The sequence below is a fragment of the Coenobita brevimanus genome, chromosome 61, assembly GCF_032717465.1.
Source record: "Coenobita brevimanus isolate Jiangsu-jjx chromosome 61, ASM3271746v2, whole genome shotgun sequence".
In the NCBI taxonomy this organism is placed as follows: domain Eukaryota; kingdom Metazoa; phylum Arthropoda; class Malacostraca; order Decapoda; family Coenobitidae; genus Coenobita; species Coenobita brevimanus.
In genome coordinates, this window is record NC_137014.1 from 25,507,593 (window position 1) to 25,524,288 (window position 16,696).

Consider the following 16,696-nt stretch of genomic DNA (forward strand, 5'->3'; position numbering starts at 1 on the left):
AGTTATCTAAGAGGAGCCTATGGAGTCACATGGAGAGAGAGGCTGACGAACGAGGATATAAAGAAGCGTTGTGGTGTGGATGTGGATGTGATAGGAAGCGTTATGAGGAACACACTGAGGTAGTTTGGCCATGTGGAGAGGATGGAGGGTGAAAGACTGACGAAGAGAGTGTATGTGAGTGAGGTGGAGGGGGGAAGAGGGAGGGGGAGGCCGAGGATGAGATGGAGGGATGGGGTGGAGACGTATATGAGAGAAGGGGGTGTGAGTTGGGAGCAGGGCAGTGAGATGGCGGGGGACAGGGCGACTTGGAGGCGATATGTTTGTGGCCACCCTAAACAGGATTGAGGCATCTGGCAATAGATAGATAGATAGATAGATAGCATTATGTAATGTTACATGCTTCCTCTTGACATCTTTAGCATTTCCAGAGGCTCCATTTGCATTAAGAGCCATGGTAAGGAGGAATGGCTTTTGAAATGTTGTGCAATGGAGCCCGGCATTTCACACCTAACTGGTTCCCTAAAAAGTACCGTGACCCATGAAACAACTAATGTTGGGGCATGGATCCTATGGGAAAAAGGCTACTTGGTTTCAGGTCCTATCCCAACTCCCCCTGAAACCCATTTATGCAATGTAAAATTTACTAATCACACCTGAAAAGAAAGTTGTATTAATACAAAATACATAACAGGCAAGGAGACTCACTTGGAAGGCTGCAGTGAGGTGCTTAATGGAAGGGATGGGGGTGTCACTTCCAAGGCAGGTGGTGAGGCTACTATGCCCTGCCACTTCTGGCACCCCCACCCTCCTCTGCCTCTGCTGCCTCCACCACTCCACATAACACATCCATCCTGTGCTGCATCTATTCTCTCTGCTGCTCCTGCACAAACCCAGAGAACTCCTCATCCTCGGGTAGGTCCATGATGGCATCTTCACTGGGTTGTGCTCCATGCGCAGCTGCCCCTGCTGCTTGCACTGGACCTTCCATCTCTTCCATTTCCCAGGGGCTACTGAGGTAGCGAGTTACCAGAGCTTGCTGTCCCGCATTCACTTTCTCAATGAACAGTGTTATCAGCTTTGCTAATGCAGAAACACGGAACAGGCACAAATGCTTGCTGGAAAGTCTGCTAGGCTGACTTGCTCCTGCAAATTTTTTTGAGTGAGCAGCCACGATGAAAATGACATTGTTGGAGTTTTGTCATCTTTTGGCTGCTCTACTGGCTGCTGCTGTTCCATATCAGCCTCTTCAAACTCCAACATTTCTGCAACGGACACTGTGAGTGTGTGGCCGATCAAGTGCTCCAATTCGTTGTTGGTTACATCAGCAAACCTAGGATGTAGGATCTGCCGCACTGCCTCGAGCAGTGCACACGGTTTGTTTGTTTTTTTTCACCGCGAATGGAGGGGTTTTCGTGCGAAACCTGGTGTCTGGGAATATTTGCAGGCCACCACTAACCATGAAACCACACATGCGGCTAACCATGGGGCTCCACTTTACAGGGAAAAAAAAAAGTCGTTGAACAAGTTGATGGTACAAATGCTCGTATGTGTTTAACCCTTACACCGCGGGCTTGTTTTGCTATGACTTGCGGCTCCCGCGGGCATATTCACGCTCCGACAGACTCTCTAAAAATATTTGCCAAAAATCAGTTATTAGTCCTAGAATATTAAAATCACATATACTTATGGCACATACCTTCAGCTTTCTCCTTAGGTGTTTGTTGAGCCTTCGTCGAGTACCGTAGGACTTGTGGAGACCTCTGAAGTTGGGTAACGAAGTCTCCACTTTACACTTCCCGACAACTCATAATATGATTACCACAGCCTGATATTATCACTAGAAACACTAATCTATGATTCTCAAATAGTTTGGAATCCATACTCCCCCCAAAAAACACTGTGAAAGCAATGAATATTACGAGGGCGTATGACCATCCCACTTCCGATCGGTCGCCGCTAGTGTTGTCTATTATTCATAAAAACACTCACAGTTTAAATTTCTGTTACTATATAACACTTATATATATCTACAGTCTTTATCCATAAGTTCCTTCAGTAATAGTAGTTTATTGTCACTGTAGGGATTAAATTTCTTTCAGTAAAATACGCAGCAATCACTTTCTCGTCCTGTATACTAGCATTGAGAGTGAATGTCACTTTCACCTTCACTCTCATAACTCATAGTATTCATACATGCTAGAGTGAAACTTTCACTTTCATTACTCCTAGTATATATACTTGTATTCTTATAATACCACTCATTACATTTCTATTTATGTTCTCTACTTTATTTACATTATTTACATTTCTATCTTATTTACACTGTGTTATGCACTGTCACTTGAAGTAACTTATAAAACTATTTTCCACTGTTTACTTATATTTACATTCATTGCTTTCTTGCTGTTTACACATTATTTACACTTTATTTACAATTTCTCTGTTCAGAGTTAGAGAAAGAACAGAGAAATTAGTTGGAGAAGAACAGGGAGGCTTTAGGAAGGGAAGAGGTTGTGTAGATCAGATATTCATTCTCAGATCTTTAGTGGAAAAGTTTCTAGAGAAGGGAAAGAAGTTGTATGCGGCTTTCATGGATTTGGAGAAAGCATATGACAGGGTCGATAGACAAGGATTGTGGAAAGTGTTAGGAATATATGGAGTAGATGGGAAGTTGTTGAATGCTGAGAAGAGTATGTACGATGGTGTGAAGGCTGCAAGCCGTGTGGATGGTGAACTAAGTGATTTTTCTCTTTGAAAGTTGGTTTGAAACAGGGATGTGTCATGTCTCCATGGTTGTTCAATCTGTACATGGATGGGGTAATAAAAGAGGTACAAGGTAGGGTAGTGGATGTTGGAGTGGCCCTGGTGAGAGAGGATAGTGTTTGGAAACTCCCTGTACTGTTGTTTGCAGATGATACTGTGTTGTTGAATGAAGACGAAGGGGAGCTGCAAGGGTTGGTGGATGAGTTTGGCAGAGTGTGTAAGAAACGGAATCTAAAGGTGAATGTAGGGAAGTAAAAGTGATGGTCTTTGAGAGAGGTGAAGTCAGTGGATGTACAGCGAGGCTGGATGGTGAGGAATTGGAAAATGTGAGTATGTTTAAGTACTTGGGTAGTGTGATGAGTAAGGATGGAGGTTTGGAGGGTGAAGTGCTTGAAAGGGTACAGCAGGGAAGAAAGGTTCCTGGTTCTTTGAAAGCAGTGATAAGAAACAGGGAAGTGAGCATGGAAGTGAAAAAGTTACTACATGACAGTATTGTGATACCAACTCTAACGTACGGAAGTGAAGCTTGGACGTTGTTGGAAGGACACAAGTCAAGAGTGAGAGCAGTGGAAATGAGGTATTTAAGAGGAGCCTCTGGAGTCACATGGAGAGACAGGCTGACGAACGAGGATATACAGGAGCATTGTGGTGTTGATGTGGATGTGATAGGAACCGTTATGAGGAACACACTGAGGTGGTTTGGCCATGTGGAGAGGATGGAGGGTGAAAGACTGACAGAAGAGAGTGTATGTGAGTGAGGTGGAGGGGGGAAGAGGGAGGGGGAGGCTGAGGATGAGATGGAGGGATGGGGTGGAGAGGTATATGAGAGAGGGGGGTGTGAGTTGGGAGCAGGGCAGTGAAATGGCGGGGGACAGGGCGACTTGGAGGCGATTTGTTTGTGGCCACCCCAAATGGGATTGAGGCGTCTGGCAATAGATAGATAGATAGATTTACAATTCCACTTGCACTGTTTTATTCAATAAAAAGATCATAGTCACTCTCTATCAATTGTCAGCCCTTTAACTCTTTCCACACGAGGTTTAGTAGGGGGTAAAGGTCACAGAGCCCTTTGCATGGGGCTATAAAGCAGTGGAAGTTAGCAGGAGCAAATCAGACATACTCCCACTTTCAAAGATGACAGTGAACTGATAGTGGTGGCCTCCTGCCGCCTGGCTAGGGTAGGTTCAATACTACCAACTTCAGCCCTATGAGACCTGCTAATATATAGCAATGAAATGATTGGCAGGAAACCAAGACAATACATAATAAATTAGGTAGTTCCAGGTGAATGTAAATATCACTTAGGCTTCTCCCTTCCCTCCTTATATGTATATTTATTACGAAAATAGATTATACGGCATATTTCAAGGGGAAATAAACAGCAAAAATTAGCGAACGAGTGCACGTGAGGTGTTGTCAGGTGATAATTAGCCAATTCTAGGTGTATGGCACTCTCACTTACCTTATTTCTTTCTTGTATATATTATTTGGTATAAGAATAGGGCATAGGGCTTATTTCAATGGATGAAATCAGTGGAAAATTCCAGGGAAGATTTACTTAGCATAGAATACAGTGTGGTGGCCTTCAATAATTAGGTAGTTCCAGGTGAATGTAAATATCACTTAGGCTTCTCCCTTCCTTTCTTATATATATTTTCATTACGAAAATAGATTATACGGCATATTTCAAGGGGAAATAAACAGCAAAAATTAGCGAACGAGTGCACGTGAGGTGTTGTCAGGTGATAATTAGCCAATTCTAGGTGTATGGCACTCTCACTTACCTTATTTCTTTCTTGTATATATTATTTGGTATAAGAATAGGGCATAGGGCTTATTTCAATGGATGAAATCAGTGGAAAATTCCAGGGAAGATTTACTCAGCGTAGCACGGCCGGGCAGGCGAGAGGATAGGGTAATGGAGGGGAGGTAGGGAGGAGAGTCAAGAACAGGGAGAAATGGCTAAATTGTCAACAATGGATGGGAGTACAGATGAGATTAGGAGTGCTGACTAGTGTTGGACATTGGCAGTACTGATAGATGATACAAGCCACCACTTCAAAGCCCGGGCAAATTCAAAATAACACAGAATCACAAAAGTGTCGCCCCGCGGTATGATCCCTTGCTCCCAAGCGTCACGAAAGTGATGCCCCCGCGGTTAAGGGGTTAAACAAAGGGCCCTCGTTGCAACCTAGCACGATCCGAGACCTAACACAACAGCTGCTTTCCACCCCCGCTAGTGAAAATGGTTTCAGAATTATTTTAAACCTACTGTATTTCTGAAATGGATATTTCTAACCTGACAACTGGAACATTAGGTTTCTGGTCTACCCCCCCTCCATTCCCCCAAAAATACAGGAAAAAACATTATTTCTAAAAAATGATTCTTGCTTGTGTGAAATGAAAAAGTGCATGGAAAAGAACAGTCAGTCCTCCCCTAACTCGGGTATCTGCTTCCGCACCAACGTCACGTTAGGCAAATATCGCGTTACAGGGAGTTTTGAATACCGCTATTGCCTTGCCCACACCTGCTCAAACTCCACTTTTCTCCATTGTGATGCAATTTTATTGGTACTCACCAGTTTTAAACCTCCTAAAAGCATTAATCTGGTTATAAAAAATACATTAGGTCAACAGGACTGTTTTATTTATTGTACCTTATGTGATGAAAAGAGCAGACACACGTCACCGGAGATAAGGTAGAGTGGGAGAACACGAGGCAAGCTGAGGAGGAAGGTGTGGGTAGGAGTGGGCCCGAGTGGGGAATGCGGGAGGAAGGGGGAAGGCAGGGGGGTCCTGATTGATAGGGTGGCTGGGAGAGACAGCAAGGTGAAGTGTGATTGGCGGGCAATGATGTCAAGTATTGTGAGGCTGCGTGATGCACACCACATCACAGCCTGCCTGGTTCAAATTACCGCGTTATGCTAACAGTGCCTGCGTTACAATGCTTATTTCCTTCCGCAAAATTGCGCCGTGCTGGAGCAATATCGCGCTACAGCAAACTGCGTTAGGGGAGGACTGACTGTATAGGAAAAACAAATATGAGTTCATTATTTACGTTAGCTCAGCCTTGGTGAAGTGATGAGGACATTCCTGGTCTACCCCCCCCCTCATGCGCAAAATACGTGAAGAAAAAAAAAAAAAAACTGAAAAATAAATTTTCCTCCCTAGAAAACAGCTAACTAAAAATTCGAACAAGAAGCCTCGCACCAGGACTGACCAAAAGGTGATAACTAAGGACCAAACAAAGGACATGATATGGATGGTGATGTGGAATGTAAGGGGTGCAAATGATAAGGTGAATGAAAGAGAGATTGTCCAGGTGCTTGAGGGTGAGAAAGTGGATGCATGTGGATTAACTGAAACTAAATGGAGAGGTGAGTGTGAGAGAATGGAAGTATGGATGGGGTATATGTGCAGCAGTAGGTGAGAATGAGAGGGCAAAAGAAGGAGTGTGTATTGTTGTAAGTAACAGATGGAAGGGGAATATAAGAGAGTATTGATCAGTTGGCTCAAGGATTGTATGGGTAAGATTGAAATCTGGACTACAAATGTGGGCGATTGTGTGCATGTATGAGCCAACGCAAGATCATGCAAGAAGAGTGCAGGAAGAGTTCTGGACAAGTGTGGAAGCATGCATAGAAAAGTTTGAAAGGAATGAGAGAGTGTTTTTGGCAAGAGATATGAATGGTAAAGTAGGGAATGTGAAGGTGGATGGAGTAGTTGGTGAGTAGGGTGTGCATACTTTGATGGATGAGAATGGAAGTGCTTTAGTGGGAATTTGTGCCAGAAGGGGGTTGGCGATAGCATGAACGGAGGTGGTGAACAGCATGAACGGAGGATAATGAATGATTATGTGTATGTGGATGAAAGGATGAGAAGGTGTGTAATGGATGCAAATGCATATAGAGGTTGTGGGAGTGGACTTAATGACCATCAATTGCTGGTGGTGAGAATCAAGGTCCAATTAGGATGGAGAAATAGAAGAAGGGAAGGTCGGGAAGAAGGAGTATACGCAAAGAGGGTGGAAAAGTTACAAGAGGATGGAAAAAAGGCAGAATATAAGAGAGAAGTGGAGGTGCGATTGGGTAAATATGGATTGGAGCAGATGGGGGACATGGAAGGTGTGTGCAAGATATTCACAGAAGAAATTTGTGCAGCATGTGAGGTGGTGTGTGGGGTGAAGAGAAGACAAGAGGGGGTGCAAGGAGCAGCATGGTGGAATGAAGAAGTGAGACAGGCTGTGGGACAAAAGAAGAAAGCATATAGTGAGTGGATGAGAAACAGGGGCATGGAAGAAGATGAGAGACAGAAGAGAGAGTTATATGTGGAGAGGAAAAAAAAGAGGTGAAAAGATTAGTACAAGAGAGTACGAACAGAGTAGATGGGGAATCTGGAAGGAATTTGAGTGTAAAGCAGAAGGTATATAAGAAAATGTTCTGGAGAGAGGTAATGAGAGTTAGGCAGGGTGGCAAAGAAGTCTGTTGGGGAGTGAAACATAAAAATGGTAGATTACTAGTGGAGATGGAAGAAAAAGTGAGCAGATGGAGAGAACACTTTAAGGAATTGCTAACATGGAGAATGAAAGTAATGCGAGTATAAGTGGCTGAGGAATGGCTGGGAGCAGGAAGGACGTGAGAAGAGAGGAGGAAATTAGTAGGATAGAAGTTGTGGAGGTAATGAAAAAAGTCAAATTGGGGAAAGCCCCAGGAACTGATGAAGTATGTGGTGAAATCCTGAAGTATGGGGAAGAGATAGTAGTAGAATGGATATGGAAGATGTGCAGATTGGCCTGGGAGGAAGGTAGAGTTCCAGAGGATTGAAAGTCAGGTATAATTATTCTCCTGTACAAAGGAAAAAGGGAAAAAGAAGTGTGTGGTAATCATAAGGGGATTTGTCTTCTTAGTGCAATAGGAAAAGTATATGGTAGGATACTTATTGACAGACTTAGGGAAATAACTGAGGAATTAGTTGGAGAAGAACAGGGAGGTTTTAGGAAGGGAAAAGGTTGTGTAGATCTGATATTCATTCTTAGATCTTTAGTGGAAAGGTTTCTAGAGAAGGGAAAGAAATTGTATGTGGCTTTCATGGATTTGGGGAGAGCATATGACAGGGTGGATAGACAAGGACTGTGGAAAGTGTTAAGAATATATGAAGTAGATGGGAAGTTCTTGAATGCTGTTAAGAGTATTTATGTAGGTGCTAAGGCCTGCAGTGCATGTGCATAGTAAACTGAGTGAATTTTTCCATCTGAAGGTTGGATTGTCATGTCTCCATGGTTGTTCAATCTGTATATGGAAGGGATAATAAATGAGATACAAGGTAGGGCAGTGGATGTTGGAGTGACCCTAATGAGAGAGGGCAGTGTTTGGATACTCCCTGTACTGTTGTTTGCAGAAGATACTGTGTTGTTAACCCGCCCCGTCCCGTCGACGTATGGGTCGTTACAACGATTTGCATTTGCCAGTCCCGGCGACGAACCGGTACGTCGTGCAATTGCAATGTGCATAATTTCGACAATTTTCAAATTTCGCACTTGATTTGCGGTATGTATCCTCGCATGACCTTCCCCTACCTGCCACCAGGCGGGGACACTCGGCGACCCTGTGCGACCCGCGCTAACCCGCCTCTCGTCCACTCACCTGGTAGCAACGGTCCTGCTCAGACATGGCTAAGAGAGGTCTCTCAGACGGCGAAATTCAAGCCGCCCTGGACGCCTTTACAGGCGACAGTGATTCCCCACTGGACGACGAGGTTGTTGATAAAGATTATGTGCAGCCAGAGGAGGAAGAAACCACCAGCAGTGACGAGGAAGTTCCGTCTCCCAAGAAGCGGCAGTACGTGACTTACTGTGCTGCTAGAGAGGGGGAGCAGGCAAAAAAGGCACGTGCAACATCCTATCCCTATCCCCAACGTGATTTGGAACCAGAATTCGAGGACGAGGACGATGACGATGACGAAACCGTGGGACGTGCTGCCACGTGGTATGGACATGAGGTCATCACTCATTGTGGCCCAGAGCGCACACCACGTCGGACGAGCAGGTATGGGCCTAGCATTTTGTTTGGGGAGTTAGGAAGTGAAGTGGAGGGAGTGGGGAGTGAAAGGGAAAGTACAGGGAGGATTAGGGAAAGTGAGAGTGACGTGAGTGAGTCATTGCTCTCCCTATGTAATGTGAGGCGGCGTAGTGTATCACGTGGGAGAGTGCGGGTGCATTCATTATCATGTGGGGTTGTGAGGGAGGGGGAAGGTGGGGAGGAACCACTCCCAAGCACGTCTTATGCTCCCCAATATCCCCTAACACGTGGTCGAGCTAGGGTGCGTGAGAAAGCACATGATGTTGTCATGGAGGGGGAAGGTGGGGAGGAACCACTCCCCAGCACGTCTTCTGCTCCCCAATATTCCCCTACTTCATCCCCACAGCCCCCTAATGTTCCTCAAGGCCATAAGGTTAAGGGAAAGGGAAAGGGTAAAGGCAAAAGGAAGAGGAGTGACAGTGGGGAAGCCCTCCGCACTCCTTCTCCCCCACCTCCCCAACCAGGATCTCCTCCCCACCCAGACGAAGGCGGTGATGGGGATGATGGGGACGAGGGACTTGTGGCGAGGAATTGGGAGGATGAGAGTGATTTTCTCCCCTCATTCACCCCTTCACTGAGCAGGGGCGCTCTGGCTGCATTGCTCCAGGCATTCAACGTAATTCCACCAGGTTGGATTTTTTCCACCTGTTTTTCAGTGAGGCATTTGTGGAGCAGATTGTATACCATACCAACCTGTTTGCAAGCACCCAGCGCCTAGAGAGTGAAAGATTGGGAACAAGGAGTAGACATTCTATCATCTATGATTACCCTGTCTCCCTTTCAGAAATGTTCTTATTTTTTGCCCTGGTCCTTTTGATGGGTATTATACTGGACTAGGGACCCTGTTATGTTTACCCCAATATTTGGTCAAGTGATGAGCCGTAATCGGTTTCAACAAATTCTAAGTCGCCTCCATTTCTATGATGCTCATGATCCTGCAAATGGAAACAACACTGATAAAATGAGGTGAATTACGTTGATCTTTGATCACCTGAGGCAAACCTTTCGTTCCTCATTCTATCCCTATAGAGACCTCGTCATAGACGAGAGTCTCGTGTTGTGGAGAGGCAATATTTCATTTAGGCAGTATATACCCAGCAAAAGGCACCGTTTTGGGTTCAAGATTTTTGTTATGTGCGACTGTAGGACTGGATACGTGCAAGACATAGTCTTGTACACCGGTGCACAGACAGACATAATAGAAGATCGAAGTATTGGACTGTCGGGAGCAGTGGTAAAGACGATGATAGAAGACTACCTTCATCGTGGTCACGTTCTCTACCTGGACAATTGGTACACTAGCCCTCTTCTCGCTCGTTATCTTCACACACATGAAACTGGAGTCTGTGGAACCGTGAAGGTGAACCGGCGTCACATGGCCAAGGTAGGGCGGAAACTTGCAAGGAATGAGGTTGTCTTCTTCAAAGCCAACAACATCCTTGCAACTGTGTGGAATCACAATAGAGAGGTAAGCCTATTGTCCACGGTTCACCGCCCCTTGATGCACCGTACTGATTCAGTTGATTACCGTAGCGAGAACAGGCGTCGTATTTGGAAACCTGAGTGTGTCATGGACTATAATATAAACATGCGCCTCGTGGACCAGTCAGACTCCATGATATCGACGGTAGAGTGTGCCAGGACCACGATGAAGTGGTATAAGAAACTGTTCTTTCAATTGCTAGACATCACTGCTCTGAATTGCCACCACCTTCACGCCATGACAACAGGAGTTCAGGAAACATTTGAAGGGTTTGTGAGGGAGCTCACAAGAGAAATGTTTGCACGGTATGCTGTAGAAAGGCCCCAACATCACACCCGCACTGCCCCTATTGCACAAACTCCCCTGAGAATATTCGGCCGCCATTTCCCCACTCCTATCCCTCCCCAGCCAAACAGACCTAGGCCCCAACGCAGGTGTCACGTGTGCAGCAATTCCCGGGTGAGACTCACGACACAGAGGAAGGACACCCGCTATAAGTGCGTGGAGTGTGACGTGGGTCTCTGTATTCACCCATGTTTCAGCGAATATCGCACGTTGATGCAATTCTGATATGGTGTGAATGCGACAGGAAGCTGAAATTATGAGGTAAATGCGACAGAGAGACGCTCAGCGAAATTATCAGTCATGTTGATCTCCAAATATTAGTATAAAGTGCATACGGGTATAACATAAGTGCAAAAATTGTATGTAAGTGTATAAATATGCCGTAAGTGGAAACATACATAGCGAGGGTTTTATGATGCGATATTCTGTCGCTCAGTGCAATAAATACAGCCCATAATTATTATTATTGGAAATGCTTACAGGTAAAATATAAGTTCAAATTATTGTAAGTGCTGAAATATATTCTAAGTCAAATATTCATAGTGTGTGTATAGAGATGCGATATCCTGACGCTCAGTTGAATGAATAAGGCACGTAATAGTGAAAATAAAAGTCAGCAAGTGGTAAAGTGTGTAATATATGTGAAGAATTAGTATATAAGTGTGTGAGTATTATGTTGGTCGAAACATTCATTGCGAGGGTATTTTCATGCGATATTCTCACGCTCACTTGAATAAATAATGCCAGTAAGTATGTACAGTGCAGTATAGGGGTGTATACATGTGTAATGTAAGTGGGAAATTATAACTGGAGTGAATAAATAAAGTAGATGATGAAACACAAGTGTTTGAGATCGTGGTTGCTACGTGAATATGCGCTAGCATATCACTAAATGCCCTCGTAATGAATGAAAATAATTGACAACATTTACAGTGGTGGAGGAAAGGTTCTATGTAAAGGGAAAAATAATAGGAAAGTGATAAAACAATTGGGTATGTTGAAATACGAGTCATAGCGAGTGTGCTTACTAAGCTGATGTGCGCTAGACTTATGCTTCATGTCATCATAATGAATGAAAACATCTGAAAACACTTACAAACAGTTGTAATTGGTAAAATGTCATTGAAACAGAAGTATACAAGTAGAAAAAATGATATGTTGACTGATACAAGAAACTTAGCATATAGCATGTTATGACTCGGACCAAACTCGCTATGCTCGCGCGATGGTACAATGCTTATTTTTCATATATATGTGTCTGAAATCCATTATAATGTTACTGTTATTGTTTATTAGCTCAAATTCAATAAATATAGAGATGTTGTGTGATGTTTCTCCCAGTATTCCTTACCACAGAAAACGTGAGCACCTGGCACGTCCATTACAGAATAAGATACCTGGCTCGGGGGACCTCACCTGTATGGACCACTTATAGACCGCGGTAAGCCCTTTCTTCGTGATTTTCCTTCGTTTCTCAACCTAAGCGGAAGTTTTAGCCAAAAAAAATTTTTTCCAAAAAGGCTCGGGACTGGAGGATGTCGGAGGGGCGGAAAACCTCGGGACGTGACAGGTTAAATGAAGATGAAGAGGAGCTGCAATGCTTGGTGGATGAGTTTCAGAGAGTGTGTAAGAAACGGAATCTAAAGGTGAATGTAAGGAAGAGTAAAGTTATGTGTCTTCGAGAGAAGTGAAGTCAGTGAATGTACAGTGAGGCAGGATGAGGAGGAAATGGAAAATGTTAGTGCATTTAAGTACTTGGGTAGTGTGATGAGTAAGGATGGAAGTTTAGAGGGTGAAGTGCTTGAAAGGGTAACAACAAGGAAGAAAGGTTGTTGTTCCTTGAAAGCAGTGATAAGAAACAGGGAAGTAAGCGTGGAACTGAAAAAGTTACTACATGACGGTATTGTGATATCAATTTTCATGTATGGACGTGAAGCTTGGACTTTGTTGGAGGGACAGAAGTCACGAGTAAGAGCAGTGGAAATGAGTTATTTGAGAGGAGCATGTGGAGTTACATGGTGAGACAGACTGATCGATGAAGATGTGAAGGAGTGTTGTGGTATGGATACGGATGTCACAGGAAGTGTTAGGAGGAACACACTGAGGTGGTTTGGCCACATGGAGAGGATGGAGAGTGACAGACTGATGAGGAGAGTGTATGTGAGTGAGGTGGAGGGGTCGAGAGGGAGGGGAGGCCAAGGATGAGATGGAGGGAGGAAGTGGAGAGGTATATGAGAGAGGGGGGTGTGAGCTGGGAGCATGGCCGTGAAATGGCAGGGGACAGGACGACATGGAAGCAGTTTGTTTGTGGCCACCCCTTATGGGATTAAGGCATCTGGGAATAAACAGTGAGATAGAGATAAATTTTTGCTTAAATGAAGTGAAAGAGTGTATGGAAAAGTATGGGAAAGAAAAATATGAGTTCATTATTTACCTTAGTTCAGCCATGGTGAAGTACTGACCTCATATGAGAGAAATATGTAGCACACCCATTTATATAAAAAAAAAAAAAAAAAAAAAAAAAAAAAAAAAAAGTTCGTATGATGTACATCACAGCTACAAGTTTTCCATTATACAATGTACATCACAGCTATCGCATTAAAATTTTGTCTGAATTAACTGAAATCCAGACTAATGGGGCCCAAACCAAAGAGGTTCAACTGCACTTCCCACACCCTTGTGGTAAACCGAACAGGGGCACTCTCCCTCTATCTTGGCATCACCACCACCAACCATAGATACCATCACCTTTATCTGCATTTACTCTCAAGCCCTTGTGCCCCATACAATCTCTCCAATTAGTAAATCTTTTCCCTGCCTCCCTTTCATTTTCTGTAGTCTACAACCAAATCACTGGCATGCAGCATCTCCCAAAGAAGTCCATTTCTGAAGTCATGTGAGAGGGCTTCAAGCACCATGATAAACAACAAGGAGCTCAGGACTGACCCCTGATACACACCAACATTCATGGAAAACTCATCACTCAAATTTCCATTCTCTCTCACCTGGGTGCGAGCAAGCACATACATAGCCATAACCATTCTCTCCAGCCACTCTTTGATTCCGAGCCTTCTCATTGCCCACTTCACCACCTCCCTTGGGACTCTGTCAAAGGCCTTATCCAAATCAACAAAAACAAAATACAGATCCCTTTTCTTTCCTATACTGTATATGTTTCCTGAAAACTCACGGATTAATAAATTCTAGTTTCAACTACTGAATTTATAGGTTTACAGTTGCTGCAATATACCTGTGAATTAATTTACAAATAATTCTTACTGTGAGTTTTATTTGTGTTGTACTGTTCTGTATTGTGTATATTTTTGTAAGTTTGGAATAGTACACAATTACAGGTACCTTTGAATTTATACGAGTATTGTGTTCCAGAAGAAGTTGTGTAATTTGGATTTTGTGTAATTTAAACATAATTTTCCCATAAGAATACATGTTAAGTGAAGGAGTTAGGTTCTGTGAACTTTCTTGAGTACTATATGGTAAATAAAATACAGTTATACTGTAATTCCATACCTTTAATTACACATGAATTATGTACACACATTGCACAGGTAAAAGGCCGAGGCACAGGCAGCTCACATCACAACAGCTCATCCGAATCTGTCTCATGCTCTGACTCATGTCCAGCAGAAGCCTCCAAGTTTAAATAGCTTCCTGTTCCTCTGCACTTCCATTAAATTCAGTGGTAGATGGACACTTGGAGGGTCATGATGAATCTGACGATGGTAAGTTAAGTACTGAAAAAATGGTGCAAAACACTGGTGAGGCTGAGCAGTGATGTTGACATGAAGTTGGTACAACAGTGGATGTGTGTTTTATAGCATATTTCATCCTCAAGCTCATGAAGACAGTGTGAGACCTCTGGTGGCTGTAAATGAAATGCCCCATGGCACAAATTTTATTTGTTCTTAAATCATGTTAAGAAAAACATGTACAGTACAGTCACTGTTCACATAACGTGCAAATATTGTTCCTGGCAGGTCCCACTTTATGAGAATTCTGCATTATACAGCCAAATGTTTACATGTTAAAGGGTTTCATGGTACCCAAGCCAGCCTCAACTTCACCTTTTGGGGCAATTTTCTAGGATTTGTCCCAGGACATTTACCCTCCTAAAAATTACTTCAGTGCATACAAACACTGGAGGATTCCTCACTTTGAACTGAAGAGGTTGTGGGCTTCCTGGGGGAAGGGGGAGTGGAGTTCCAAGGCAGGGCAGGACTCCTACTGCTTCCCAGCACGGTCCTCTGGCCGCGCCGGCTCCACAGGGTCCTTCATACATTTATAGAGTTGATTGGAACTCCTTCCCTCTCCCGTCGGTTGCAGTACATGACCAGGTGCCTTTCCATCATAACGAGTGCTGGGTCAGACACTCGAAATATCGTGTCCAGGGAAGATCCCCCATAGGCCTGCACTGTCTTCAATATGGCGTCCTTGTTCAGGATCATATGAATAGTTGACTGGTACGCTTTGGTGATGGCACAATTACGTTCTCCTCTCTCCTTCAGCTTAATCACGTCATCAAGCTTCAGCTCCTAAGTCAAGCTCTTCTGCCTTCTTGCTGGGTCACAGTGGGGTGGCATGGTCTGGCTGGGTCAGGTGGCCAAAAAAAAAAAAAGAGCAAAGTTAACACACAGCACATGAAGAGGCAGAAAGCAGAGAGAGGGTTGACTGGATTTGCCGAGGAATGCTCAGCAGACCGTGACTACACCCGGCGCAGACACGTGACGTGCATACATCAAGGGCAGATGCAAAGAGCGCTATGACTAAATCTGCCCATGTTTTGTCTGTTTTTTACCATGTTTTGACCAGTTTTCTTGTGTAATAACTAAATATTCCATCATTTTTGGCCTCAGGCCATGTTTTCACTGTTGCAGCAATGTAGTACAGTTTTTAAAGAAATGGGCAATTTCTCCACCGGCGTAATATTTGTCAAAATCGCATTTTGATCATTTCTTGGACCGAAAAAAAAAAAAAAAAAAAAAAAAAAGGAGGGGGGACGTGTTATGACTAATTTCGCGCTCTCTGCTTGCCCACTATGCCAGCAGTGACTGTATTGTAAACAAAAAGACAGATTTTTTTACATCGTGTTATTTAAAAAACATGTAATTTAAACCCCTGTAAAGTGAGATGTACCTGTACTACCCATTTCAATTTTACTGTACAGTACATAAATGTTTTATTACTGTACTGAAGTATTCCTCTTGTAATTTATGTTATAAAGTGCAGCCTCGTTATGTGATAGGGTTGCATCAGGTGAAGACCTATTGCATAACAAATTATCGCATAATGAGGTCGATATAACATGGGTTCAATGGGGTCAGGGATGATGACCTTGACCGTGAAGCCTAAATGACCTACAAAAAACTCTGCCACCCATCTGAAGTTTGACCTATGCCAGTACGAGTCATCACTAAAGGTCCCCTGCCCCCCAGGATGGGAAACAGTTGGAGGGGCTGGGTGAATGGTTCACAAAAAAGATTTGGTATCATTTTATACAATATGAAACACTGTACTATTTATTAAGTACTTGCGCTGTTATTTGGTGAGGGAAATGGTGTTTCAATGGCCTTTCATGCACAAAATAAAATGAAAGGCAATGATCACAGCCAGTGTATACACTGGAGGGGCATCTTGGCGCAGTCAGTTGTGCAGTGGCCTAAAATGGGGACGATGGTTATGTAAGGTTGACATGATTTCCATGTCATATGTTTCAGTATTTCACACACAAAAAAATATCACTTCACTTAAGACTGCACACTGCACTATTTGTTAAGTACCTGCACTGCTATTTGGCAATAACAATAGTGTTTCAGTGGCCTTTCATGAAAGAGTAAAGGCCCAAAAAGGGGATGATGGTTACACAATGTCAGCAAGATTTCCAAGTCACAAATTTCAGTACTTCAAACACAAAAAACTAACACTTCACTTAATATTGCACACTGCACTATTTGTTATATAGTGAGTGGATGAGAAACGGCCGTGGAAGAAGTTGAGAGACGAAAGACAGAGT

The 16,696-nt window shown here is 43.7% G+C and overlaps 1 protein-coding gene across 1 annotated transcript in view; it reads right to left on the reverse strand.

Annotated features, from left to right (window-relative positions):
- Positions 1-16,696, reverse strand: part of LOC145403713 (PX domain-containing protein kinase-like protein) — a 1,006,790-nt gene that overhangs the window by 179,712 nt on the left and 810,382 nt on the right. The window contains exon 12 of the mRNA XM_080275395.1: positions 891-1,080. Coding sequence (XP_080131521.1) covers positions 891-1,080 — 190 coding nt within the window. The remainder of the gene's footprint in view (positions 1-890; positions 1,081-16,696) is intronic.